The 13,723-nt window shown below is 42.9% G+C and overlaps 1 protein-coding gene across 1 annotated transcript in view; it reads left to right on the forward strand.

The window, feature by feature from the left end:
* TMA16 (translation machinery associated 16 homolog) overlaps positions 1-13,723 on the forward strand; it is a 30,886-nt gene that overhangs the window by 14,761 nt on the left and 2,402 nt on the right. The window contains exons 3-6 of the mRNA XM_031464056.2: positions 6,959-6,996; positions 8,205-8,289; positions 9,394-9,542; positions 13,175-13,217. Of these exons, the coding sequence (XP_031319916.1) occupies positions 6,959-6,996; positions 8,205-8,289; positions 9,394-9,542; positions 13,175-13,217 (315 nt within the window). The remainder of the gene's footprint in view (positions 1-6,958; positions 6,997-8,204; positions 8,290-9,393; positions 9,543-13,174; positions 13,218-13,723) is intronic.

A 13,723-nucleotide genomic window follows, 5' to 3' on the forward strand; every position in this document is an offset into this window, starting at 1 on the left:
TTGATTTACAGTCAACATTATAGAAGAATCATGGAAGGATAAAACAGAACAACATTGCTAACCTCACATTTAAAACTTGTCCTAAAGAAGTTCTGTTGTTGGCCATGGCTCTATTTTAATAGTACAGAGTTGAAAGACATCATTTAATTCTTTTCTTCTTGGGCAGCGTTCCAAACAGATGGAGTGTTCTCTTTTTTCTCATGTATTTTAAAGAAGTCACCCTTGTGGCAGTCATAGCGCCAGAAGCAAACACATGTAGTTTTAGTAGCGTCTGACATTTTACGAAACAGGCATTTAGTAGTGTCTGACATTTTATGAAACAGGCATTTAGTAGTGTCTGACATTTCATGAAACCTGTCATAAGTGTCAGCTTTTTGAGCAGCGGCAGCAGGGACCACGAGTCCTACTTAAACAAGCGGGAGCGTGGTCACGGAGAGTGTCCCGAGATGCTGCTGGGCCCCTGCCCTACAGCAGTATGTCTAGCAAGGCAGAAATGGTGAGTTGCATATTTTCAAGAGATGGTTGGTGACAAGATCCTCAGACTGTTGGGGCAACTGTAAGCAGGATGATAGAAAAGGTGCCATCAGGCCTTAACTTGAACGTCAGGTGCCTGTGGCTTCTTAGAAATAAACAGCAGTTATCAGCTACTGTTTTAGTTATCTATCACTGCGTAAGAAACTATCCTACGGCTCAGCAGTGTGAAACAAAGTTTTTCAGTCAGGAATCCCAGTGCCACTTACCTAGGTGCATTGGCTCGGTGTCCTGCAAGGTTACAATCAAGGTGTTGGCTGGGGCTGCATTCATCTCAGAGCTTGATAGGAAAAGGTTTTGCTGACAGGCTGTTCATACAGCAATGGATAGACCTCAGTCTTGGCTGGCCATTGGCTGGAGATGTCAGTTCCTTGCCACGTGAGCCTCTTCATAGGGCTGCTTACAGCATGGCAGTGTGACTCCCCCAGAGCAAAGGCTCTGAGACAGAGAGAGCGGGGGTGACCAGGATGGAAGACAGTGTTTGTAACATAATTTCCAAATGACATGCATCGCTGTTGCACCGTCTCACTCGTTAGAGGTGAGTCACTAGGTCCAGCCACACTCAGGGAAGACAGGGCCATGACTGTCAAAGCAGCAAGCAGCAGCACTGGGGGCCGTCTTAGGTATTACCACCTCCTCGTGGTGCCTGCCTGCCTAAGGAGGAAGAGTACCCAGGTGGGCTGGAGTATCTGGTCTCTGCACATTAACACAGAACCCGGGACTCTTTGTGCCAGTTCCTAAGTTTCGTTTTTAGGGGAAGATCGGGGAGGGTATTTGCTAGGGGCAGTGCCTTTGACCGGAGGAAGAGGGCACAGACTTGAACTTCTGGATTCATCAGGTTGACCCTCAGAGATGGACTCTAATGACCTAAAGACACGGCAGGGGCGCAGAGCAGCGTGGAAAAGAGTCAGGCGTTCTTCATCTTTAGCGTTTGAACATGCTGATTCAGGATTATATGAAATACTGCTTCTGTTCCTGTTGAAAGAAACTGGTACAGTTTGAAGACTAGTGCATTTCAATTGATGGGCAGTTTACAGGCAAGTAGTTATTCTGTATCATGATTTTAGCTTTATTTTATGACTTCTCAGCATAGCAACATTTTGTGGCTGCGTACTGTCCTATTCTGTCCTGCTAGGTATGTAGCAAAGAACTCTAGATACCAGTGAAAATGACTTAATATGGAAAATTAACACAGAAACTAAGCATAATGGGTAACAACTAGGAAACAACTGTTTTTGAGGATTAATCTCAAATCTCTCTTCTCTTCTTCATCTCAGCTGACACCACTGTAATTTAGGTGCCGTTGAGTTCATTCAGAACAATGGCAAACTTGACTTGTAAGTGGACTCTTCCTTCCAGGCTGATTCAAAAGGAATGAATTCTCCTCAAAGCCTTTTTCTACCTGGTTATGAAGTGTTCTTTCTTTTTTTTTAAATCAACTTTGAGGTATAAATAATATATGACAAAATAGACATATTACAAGCGTACAGAGTTTGAGTTTTGGTAATACATAGTGCAGCCACCGTGGTCAGCAGACGTAGAGTGCGTTTTCATCCTTCTAAAGATCTTCCCAGTCAGTTCTCCACCCTCCACCCCTAGCCTTAGACACCCGTTGATTTGCTCTGTATCTGGTTTTTTTTTTTTTTTAATAGACTTAATTTTTAGAGCAGTTTAGGGTTTACAGCAGAATTGTGCAGAAAACAGAGTTTGCACATAGCCCTCCCCACCCACACATACATCCTCCCCTACCTTCAGCATCCCACATTGGTGAGGCATATTTGGTACAATCGATGAACCAACAGCGACACATTGTTCTCAACCAAAGTCCATAGTTCACATTAGGGCTCACTGTTGATGTTGTACATTCTATGAGCTTTGACAAACGCATAATGACATGTAGCCACCACTATAGTATCATACAGAATAATTTCATTGCCCTAAAAGCCCCTGTGCTCGGTCTATTCATCCCTCCCTCCCTCTCCCCAAACCCCTGGAAACCACGATCTTTTTATTGTTTCTGTAGATTTGCTCTGTATCTTGATGGATGAGATTTGTCTTTCTAATGTTTCATATAAATGGACTCATGCTGTAGGCAGTTTTTTATGCTAGCTTTTTTCTGTTTGCATAGTATTTGTGAAGTTTATCCATGTTATTGCATATTTTAGTTGTCCTTCTCCATTATTACTGAGTAGTATTACGTTGTATGGCTGTGCAGTGTGTTTATCCACTTACAGGTTGATGGTTATTTGGAGTGTTTATAGTTTGTGGCTCTTTTCCAGATCTGCTCTGTTGGGTTAAGTGCCTACCCACTTGCTTTTATAAAAACAGTTTGCCTCACTGGAAAGCAGCTATGCCCATTCGTTTCATGTTGTTCGCAGCTGCTTTGAGACCACAAAGGCAGAGATGAGTAGTTGGGATGGACCAACCACGTGGCCCTCAAAGCCTAGCATGTTACTGTCCTGCCATTTAAGCAGGAATGATCAACCCCTGCTGTTACATGCAGATAAAGCTACCAGAGCATTCACATGCGGGGGTTTTGTGTACGTAGGTTTCCATTTTTTTTTTCAGTTCTTAGAACTGGAATTGCTGGTTCATACAGTAGATACATGTTTAAGTATATAAGAAATTGAATTTTTAAGAAATTGTTTAGGAGAATGAGGTCATGTGGTAGGTGTAATTTTTAGTATATAAGAAATTGCCTTATCTGAAGTGGCAGTATCATTTTATCTTTTCACCACTAATGTATAAGAGTTACATTCACTCTGTATCCTCTTAAACATGTTGTATTATCAGTTTTAAAATAGATTTTAGCCAATCTGGTAGGTGTACGGTAGTATGTCATTGGTGGTTTTAATTTGTACTTCTTGATGACTAGTGATATTAAATAAATTTTCATGTGCTTATTGGTCACTTTATGTCTTTGATGACAAATCTGTTAAAATCTTTTTTTGGTTTTGAATTGGTTTTCTGTTGTTAAGTAGTAAGAACTATTGGTATATTCTTAATGCAAGTCTTTAGTTAGTTATTAGTCTTGTGAATATGTTATCCCCTTCTTGTGCTTAAAAAATTTTTATAAAAAAGGCTTTATTTTATTTCTTCAGTTTTCTAGTTGTTTAAAGTGGGAGAGTAAATCTGGTCTGCTTTGTTAGGGCAGGGACAGTGGGTTTTTTCTTCATTGCTGTGGCTAACAAAGTGTTGCAAAAACTGGCCATTCAGAGGTCTTTCCTGAATGAGTTAGAATTTAGAATAGCAACAGTAGGAAGCATATATCACCTAGACCGTTTCTTTTTAAACAACTCGACCGTGGTGTAATTTCTGTATAGTAAACTACACATATTTCAGATGTGCAATTTGATAAATTTTGATAGATATATTCAGCTATGAAGCCACTACCACAATTAAGATACCTAACATTTCCACCACTCCCCAAGAGGTACAGTTTTCAAATTCCCAATTTATCCCTTCCCAACCCATCTGCCCCCTGGTAACCATGAGTCTGTTTTCTATGTCTGTGAATCTGTTTCTGTTTTGTAGATAAGTTCATTTGTGCCCTTTTTTTTAGATTCCACATATAAGCGATATCATATGGTATTTTTCTTTTCTCTTTTTTTTTACTGCACTTTTTTTAAATTTACATGTATGTACTGTTCATTGTTTCTAAGATTGTTTAGAGCTTTAGCTTTTTAAACTTAATATGGTTATCAAAGGAATAAAGCCAACCACAACATAAGAATTAATTCAAAAAGATACATACACCCTGCTATTAACAGCAACATTATTTATAATTGCCAAGACATGCAAGCATCCCAAGGGCACATCAACAGATGAATAAAGAAGATGCAACATTGGAATACAACTTGCCCATAAGAAAGAAGGATATTTTGCTATTTGTGGCCCTTCATTCACTTTTTTTTTCACTTCAAAAACCAGAGTTTTATAACTGGCATAAACCTTTCCATTGTGTCAAAAAAGCCCCAAAATACCTAGAAATAAACTTAATCAAGGAGGTTACCTATACTCTGAAAACCAAAAACCAAAATGACACAAAGAAATGAAAAGATATCTTGTGCTCTTGGATTGGAAGAATCAACACTATCAAAACAGCCACATTACCCAAAGCAATCGACAGATCCAGTGCAACCCCCGTCAAAATACTCATGACATTCCTCACAGAGCTAGAACAAACAATTCCAAATAGGAAGCACAGAAGACCTCGAACAGCCAAAGCCATCTATTGTAGGTCATTTTTTGTTTTTGTTTTTTTCTCTCTTTCTTCTTTTTGTTGTCTTGTCTTATGGCTTGATGACTAGAGAAGGTCCTTTAACATTTGTTGTAAAGCTGGTTTGGTGGTGCTGAATTCTTTCAGCTTTTGTTTATCTGTGAAGCATTTGATTTCTCCATCATCTGAATGAGAGCCTTGCTGGATAGAGTATTCTTGGTTGTAAGTTTTTCCCTTTCATCACTTTAAATATATCATGCCACTCCCTTCTGGCCTGTAGAGTTTCTGCTGAAAAATTAGCTGATAACCTTATGGGAGTTCCCTTGTATGTTATTTGTTGCTTTTCTCTTGCTGATTTTAGTATTTTCTCCTCATCCTTAATTTTTCTTAATTTGATGACTACATGTCTTGGAGTGTTCCTCTTTGGGTTGATCCTGTGGAACTCTCTGCACTTCCTGGACTTGGGTGACTGTTTCCTTTCCCAAGTTGGGGAAGTTTTTAGCACTTATCTCTTCAAATATTTTCTCAGGTTCTTTCTCTCTCTCTTTGCTTTCTGGGACCCCTGTAACTCGAATATTAGTGTGCTTCATTGTTGTCCCAGAGGTCTCTTAAACTATGCTCATTCCTTTTCATTCTTTTTTCTTTTTTCTTTTCTGCGGTAGTGATTTCCACTCATCTGTCCTCCAGCTCACTGATCCGTTCTTCTGCCTCATTGAGTCTGTTCTTGGTTCCTTCTGGTGTGTTATTCATTTCAGTGATTGTGTTCTTCAGCTCTGTTTTCTAACTTTTTGCTAAAAACTTTGCTTTGTGCATCTATACTCCTCCCGAGTTCTCTGAACATCATCATCATAATTCTAAACTCTTTCTTGGATAAATTGCCTGTCTCCTCATCACTTAAAATTTCTTTTTCTGGGATTGTATCTTGTGCCGTTGCCTGGCATATGTTCCTTTGCTGCCTCATGTTTAAATTTCTGTTTGTATTTTTATGTAGATCATTTATGTTTCTAAACCTTGGGCAAGTGGCCCTCTGTGGGAAATGCCGTATGCGTCTCAGCAGTACACTCCTCTCTTGTCACCCAAGGGCCAAGGTCCCGCCAGTCCCAGTGTAGAGTCTGGCCTGTGTTTGTGGATTCCTTCCACAGGCGCCTGCCCACTGCTGGGTGAAGCTCTGCCTGGACATCTGGTGGATAGGGCCCTGCCTAGAGACCTTTGTGACTCAGGAAGTCTGCTGATGGGTGGGGCCGTGTTCCCACCCTAATGATCCAGCCAAGACACCAGCCTCCTGGAAAACCCATGTTTTGATGGACACTCCGGGAATGTCTGCCACCAGAGTTTATGTCTCTTGAGTGAGCTGCAGCCATCCCCCACGTCCCCAGGAGACCCTCCAAAACCAGCAGGCAGATCTGGCCCTGGTTCCTATGAAATCACTGCCTCCGCCCTTGGACCTGTGCATGTGAGATTCTATGTTTGCTTCCCAAGACACTGAAGTCTCCGTTTCCCCCAGACCCGTGGGGCTGCTGGAGTTAAGCCCCACTGAGCTTCAAAACCAGATGTCTTGGGATGTTCTCCCAGTGCCAGAACCCCAGCTGGGGAGCCTGACATGGGGCTCAGAGCTCTCACTCCTATGGGAGTGCCTCTGTGACTTCAGGTTGTGGGTCGCCCAGCTGGGGGGTTATAGGGCCCAATTATATCGTGAGCACTCCCCTCCTGCTGTCTCTCTGTGGTTCCCTAGACCCTTTATTATTTTAGAATAAATGACTTCTTTTTCTTTGGTCATAATTCTTACCAAATTTATGAAAAGTAAACGTTCTGTTTTGTCCTTGTTGAAGTTTAGAAGATGACAGTGATGAATTTTGATCTTGGTGGTAGCCCTTAATCTTCTCGAAGGCACTCATTGCTCTTTTGTTACGAGCATTCTGCATATTATGAAATCCAATCAAGCTTTCCTTTGTGCTTTCAAACTGACTTGTTCTATAGGTGTCCTTTGGTCACTACAGAGTGAAAAAATTTTTTCTAATATTTTGTTCCAGTATTTAAAAGAAACACATGGTGTTCAGTGTTTCTTCATTAAAAAAATTAATTTCACATGCATAAAAAAATGATTTTTGAATTTAGGTTCTTCGGGCAGTTTTTCTTTTTATTGTTTTCGACAGATTTTTGAAACTTGCTTTGGAAGATTTCTAACACATAAGTACTTTTTCTCCTAAGGTTGAAGAATGACAAGGCGTTGCGTCTCAGCCTTATTGGTAAGTGGATTTATTTATTTGACACTTGGGCCTGAGCATAGTGAAGTTCTTCCCTGTTCATATTTTCGACTTTCTTAGTGAAATGCTATTTTTATCTAAGTGAATTTTCTTTACCAGACTTGATTGAAATAAAGTAAAATCAGTCATTAAATTCTTAGAACAGTGTTAATAATGCCTAGAGCTCAGTTTTTAGGAACTGTTCAGTACCTGCCTGCCTGTCTTCATCCATCCGTCTCTCTCTTTCTCAGGTTTAATTCTAGCTCCCTAACCATTAGAATTATGAAGGATTTTGGAAACAGCAATTTATATTTAATGATGTGAATGTATATATCCTCAGTCTGTATCTCAGTGTCACAATCTTCTTGGGGTCAGATTTATTATTGGTCAGTTTGTAGTGACAGATCAGAGGTTTTGAAAGAGTGGCTGCTAGGCTTTATTACTAAAATAAAAGGTATTTGAACCCCTAACTAGTGCTTTATCAGGCGATAGAACTGTATTTCTAGATGGGTTCTCAGCCATCCCGGGTAGGGCCAGTTCTCAATCTGTGATTATCGAGGGATCTAGCCGAAAGTGACACCCCGATGGCAGGTTTACTCGCCGGGATGAGGCCCGTTAGCTCTTTGATAATGAGCGTCAGTCACTCTGCGGTACCTGGCAGATGGCAGGCCTTGTATGCTGAGTGTTTATTTACTAACTTTGAGGCCCTGAGCAGGTTACTCACCCTTTCTCATTTGTAAATGGGGATAACAGTATTAATCCTCATAGGACTGCAAACCTCTTGACAGAGTGCCTGCCGCTTGTTAAATGTTCTGCAGGTACCGTCCTCTTTGTTAATCTAATCAGACTCCTAACTCTTTTAGACAAGTTCTGTCCTTTGCTTTATAAATACTTAGAACTTCACGTACTATGAAAGTATTCTTCTAAACTTTTTTCTATCCTCGGATAAGAAGTATGTACAGAAAAGCATCCCTCCCACCTTTGTCTCTTCCCCAAATTTAAAACGTGATGGTTTAATTTCTGACCGACTGGTTTATTAGCTTTGAGCCTATAAACCAGTCGGTCAGAAATTAAACCGTCACAAAACCTTATATTTAATATTGAAATAAATTTTGATACTGTTTTAATCACATTGATGTTGAAAATTATAATGAATACCTCTGCTTAAGTTGATGACTTGTGTTAAACTGTCTTGGTTCTTGTTGTTATAGGTGAAAAACTTCAGTGGTTTCAGAGTCATCTTGATCCCAAAAAAGTAGGATATTCAAAGAGAGATGCTTGTGAATTAATTGAAAGGTAAACACTGGGCATGTTATGAGCAAAGGGTCAGTAAGAGGCACCCCCCAGCTTGGTTCTGGAAGAGGCAGAGTTCTGTTCTGGATTCACAGATGAGCAGATGGGCTTTATTATCAAAAGACTTTGGATCCATATACTGGCCTCACCATTTTAGTAGGGTTGTAACCTCTCTGGGCCTCACAGTGGTAGTTCACCCAGTTTCGTGGCTTCTTGGAGAAATGTCATCCAAACTGACATCTGAAGATGGGGGTGAGCAGACTGCGCTGAGGCAGCGTGAAGAGCTCTAGGCAGAGAGAACAAGACGGGAAAGGCCCAGGGGTGAGGGCAGCATATCTAGGGCTCTGCCAGACGTTTAAGGACTGAAGCAGTGGGTTCAAGGAGGGGATTGCGACAGGTGGGATAAACCAGCTGCTGACAGATCTCGGATACCAGTGTAGGAGTTTGGACTGTGCCCAACCACACTGGGAGCTGTAGGACGCTTGTGCAGCAAGCACCTGAGATGATCGCATTTCAGCTTTAGGAAGATCACCGTAGTGAGAACGAGGAGAATGGGTGAGGGACAGGCTTTGGCCAGGAGACTGCTGAGAGGCTGATGGAGCAGTCCAGGCAAGAGGTGATATTACTGGCAGTGTGGTCAAGAGAAATGAAAGATGACAGAGATTTTAAGGAGGTTGACATCTCAATCTGTAATGAAGACTTAGATGTGGCATAAAAGGGAGAGAGAGGAGTCAGTGGGGACAGTGGCATTCCTCACTTGGCCACCAGATGAGTGGTCACACTGCTTCCCGTGATGAGGTGGGGGCAAAGGGATGGGGCAGGTTTGGAGGGGCCGTGTGGGGGCAGGGCTGAGGGCAGGTTCAGGTGTCATGCAGTAAGCCTCTTTGGGACATCCAGGAAGTGGTTGAGTATGAGCATACTTTAATGGCAGGCTTTGATTTGGTCACAGAAATTTTGAAAACGGTTGAGTTATCAAGGGAAGGTCTGAGAACTTGAGGAATTCAAGAATATAACAACTTAAAGGCCAGGCGAAGGCTGGGGATTATGTTTTAAATGAGGTAATGTAAGCCTTACACTTGTGACGCAAACCATTTTCTTGTATTTCAGGTATTTAAATCGATTCAGCAGTGAGCTGGAGCAGATTGAGTTGCAGAACAGCATCAAGGACCGGCAGGGCAGGCGGCACTGCTCCCGGGAGACGGTCATCAGGCAGACGGTGGCGCGGGAGCGGCAGCAGTACGAGGGATACGGCTTCGGTGTGTTCGCGGGGCCTGCTCTTCTTCCGCGTCACATTTGGAATCCATTTCAAAATTTAGCTTTACTGACTCTTTAGTTGGGATTGGCTTTCTTGCTTTGATTTCCTTTCATTTTGAGTATTTGGAATAATTTTTGAATTCACTTTTTCCCCTGCACATTCCCAAACCTGTCGATTCTGACAGTGGCATCGTCTCTGCTGTGGCAGTGCAGGTCCCCCTCTTTCCGGGCGCATACCTAATTTGCTTTGTTGTAGAGTTACTACGTGCCCGTCTCCGGCCACGTTGAAGTTTCTTTGGAGTAGGTGCTGTGTCCTGTCGTCCTTGTCATTCCTGTGGTGATGAGCTGTACTTGTTGGTGCCATTCTTGAGACACTGTAGAAACCAAATTTTCTTTCTTAGCATTGTAGCATTTCTTACAGTTCCTAAAGACAAGTATGCTAATAGCTTAGCGACACTGTCTGAAGAAAAGCGCCTAGTAGGAGAGGAGGGGTCGCTTGTAGACAAGGGCTTGCAAAGCCACACACAGGTGACGACCCAGAAGCTGCACATGGCCTTCAAGTGGTGTTTGATGGGCTTATTGGTTGTCCGTATAAAAAAACCTGCTGCTTTCACGTGACAAGTTTGATTTTTGGCTTCTCTGAAAACATCGGATGGTCTGATAGCATCTCTGCTGGAGCAGAGTTGCAGCCCCCTTTTTAGACTTGAGCCTATGGCCTCACGTTTGCCGTGGTCTCAAACCTTCCTTCATTCTCATCCCCTGCCTGGTCCCCGTAGGCATTCCTCTTAAGTGGATTTGCTTGGGGAGTATAGTCAGTGAGATGTTTAGTAGCAAAACTAGGTTTTTAAATTTTAATAGTAACAGCAGTAAAGCGTAGGGCCCTACAGGAAGTATCCTGGGGATGACTGTCGTGTCGGCCCAGCTGCTGGACAGTGGTGCTGCAGGCTGGACAGGCCGGGGCAGCCGGGGTTGTGGCTGGGCCCACCCCGCTGGTTCTTAGGATCGCGGGGTGTACCTCAGCAGCAGCCATCAGGGAACCTTGGAAAAAACAAGATTTCATACGTACAGGTCCTGGAGGGCTCAGGGCACGCCCGAGCGCCATGCAGCGGGGTCTCTGGTGGAGAGGGAGGGAACGGGCACCTGGGGTCCAGCCTTTTTTAGGGTGACAGGTGAGGTGCCTAGGGCCTCACAGGTTCATTCTTGATAAAGGCGTCAGATGGGAGAACAGGCCACTCGGTTGGTCTGGGTGAGCCGCGGCTTTCTCGCAGGGGCACTTCCTGGGTGGGGCAGCCTGGGTTCTTGTCTGGTGGTTTAGCTGGTGGCTGTGTCGGGAGCTGGCTGTCTTAGAGCGGCTCCCCGGGCCGTCGTCCCACTACAGTAGCACTGGAAGCCCCGAGGAGGTGGCGGTTCTGCTTCGTCTTTCCTAGGAAGTGAGTTTCTTAACTGGAAAAACAACAGAATAGGTACATCTGCACTGGAACTGCGATGGCTTAACTGTGTAACAGGGCCGTTACCCTGCAGATAATAGAAATAGTGCACTTCCTCCCCAGGTTGTTTCAAAGTCAAATGAGACTTTGTTTACCAAGGGCCTGACACAGAACCCGATACAGGAGGTTGGGGGGAGCTCCCGCCAGCCCCGTGTCCTCTTCGCCTACGTCCTTCCCTTCCAAGAGTGTGGACTTTGTCTCTGCGTGTACTCTCCGTTCCTCATTGTCCGTTTTCTTTGGAACCCCTTGAATTAGGCTTTCATAGCCACGGCTCAACTGAAGCCCTCTGTCACCGGCGACCTGTTAGATGCTGAGACAAGCAGTGGCCGTGCTGGGCGCCGACTCTCACTCAGTCCGCTTTCCTGTAGCATTTGATACACATGAGCACTTCATTCTCTCGTCACACGCTTTATTCGGGGTGCAAGACCCTGACCTGTCCTGGTTTTCCTCCTGGTTCACTGGCCGTGGCTTCAGGTTCCCCAGTGGAATCCTCATTTCCTCACAAACTAAACATTGACCCACGTCCCTGTCCTTGGGCCTCTCCTTTTTTCTGTTTACACCAATTTCTGAGCTGACCTCATTCAATCCTGTGGCTTTGTATACCATCTAAATGCTTATAACTTCCAGATTTATATTGACCATCCTAACTTGTCCCTAGAACTCCAGACTTGCATTATCAAACTTGGGTTTCTCCAGATCTCTGCTTGAATGTCTTATCTCAGACTTGACATGTCCCAAAGCAAAATCCAGCTTTTCTCCTAAAACCGGGTCCTCCTACAAGATCTGCATTTCAGGCAGTGACGTCACCACGCACCCAGTTGCTCCTGTCAGAAACCCTGGGGACCGTCTCATGTTCCACACCCAGCTGTCAGGGAAATGTGCTTGGAGTCTGATGGCTTTCTTCACTGCCCCCACCCCGCCAAGCTCAGGCCACTGTCATCTCAGCCCTGCCTTCCTAACAGCCTCCCAGCTGGTCGCTGTGCTCAGTCCGGTCACCAGGCAGCCTCCAGTTTAATTAACAGTAGATGACAGAGCACATCCAAGGTCAGACACTGCTCAGTGGGGAGTGAGCCAGTCCTGAGACTCAGACCTGGTGTCCGTCCACTTAGGCCACAGTGCTGCTCCAGAGTCCAGGAACGTGTGTGGGGAAGGAACAGAGCTTTGTGAATGCCAAGTTCATGGGTGTCTGCAAACGTGGACAGATTGTCCCCACCTTCCTGTTGATAAGGTTCAGAGAAGACTAGCCACTAACATCTCCCTCTCCTGCCTCTTGGTGGTGTAACTATTTTTGACTCATTTTATTAGGATTTATTTATTTTTTTTTTAATTTGTGCTTTGTTTACACCTTTTAAACACCTGGCCCCCATACTCTTTATTTTCTGAAGCTGTTGCAAAAGTCAGGCATTACAGTTGTGTCAAACTTTTTAATTTTATCTTTTTCATTAATTGATACTAGGTTTTATTTAATATTTTATTGCACTGACCCGAATTTTTGCAGCAGTTTCCATTTTCTGTTACACATGTCTCATGTTCCATCAACAAGGGTGACCCACGTACTGCTTTATTATTAACTTTCTGATCATGGTAAGGAACTGTCACACACGTCGTTTTTATTAAACATGGGTTTCACTTTTATTAAACTTTATTGAGCATCTATTGATTACAGTTTATTTAAATTTCTTTTTTCCTTTTTAAATATTTTTTACATTAAATAATCCTTACATCCTCTACCTTGCCAAAGTGAAGTATATGTTCAAAAAAAAATTGTACTTTTCACCAAGGAAATATATAAAACCATCTAGCATATTGTTTTAGGGAATTGATAGTTAGAATCTGCCAGGTACCTTTGTGGTTTAAAATTAGGACAGGGTTTATTTTGTTGATAGGTTTGTTTTATTTTATTGATTCTGTGCTGGAATGCATTATTTAATAGTATTCTTTTTGATGCGCCTTCTTAAACTGAGTCACTTATACCTGTAAAACTTCTCACACAGCGTTATAGTCGTGCTTGGAGATTCTGTTTTGCCTCAGATGCTCTTACTGTTTGTCAGTTACTGTTTGTTGTTTCTGAGATAATAAATGAGGAGACTATAAAATGTTGTCGTAGAAAACATTGCCTAACAGATATACATGATTTTCTTTCCCAGAGATTCCAGACATTTTAAATGCAAGTAACCTGAAAACTTTTAGGTGAGTCTGTTGCCTTTATTGTTCTTGGAAGCTGCACGTAAGATACATGAGACATAACCTTTCTTCCCTTTTGAATCTAGACATTAGAGGCAAAAGAAAATCAGGGGATTCTTTTTAACCTTTTCTTTTTCATCAAAGGAAGAATTTTCTTAAGTTGTGTTTGTTGGAAACGCCTGATATACACTGAAATGACAGTGACCTGCTGGTTTTATTACTCAGAATACTTTAAAATTCTTTAATACAATACTTAAAAGAACTTGTTCTCACTTTTCTTTTAAAACAAACTATTAGCAGCAGATTTGATGGCTCAGAGTCCTATCCCCAGGCTGCAGCACCCTTTTCTGGAGAAGATGGTCAGTGGGAAGGGGTGCCAGGGAGGTGGTTAAATCCTGAAGAACCAGTTGGCCCGGTGGTCTCTAATAGTGCCTTTGTGACCAGAGAGGGCAGTGAGTAGGATTTCAATTTTTTAAGTTTTCAAACATGGGTACTTTGTTTTCAGAAAATAA

The sequence above is a fragment of the Camelus dromedarius genome, chromosome 1 (genome assembly GCF_036321535.1).
Source record: "Camelus dromedarius isolate mCamDro1 chromosome 1, mCamDro1.pat, whole genome shotgun sequence".
Lineage (NCBI taxonomy): Eukaryota > Metazoa > Chordata > Mammalia > Artiodactyla > Camelidae > Camelus > Camelus dromedarius.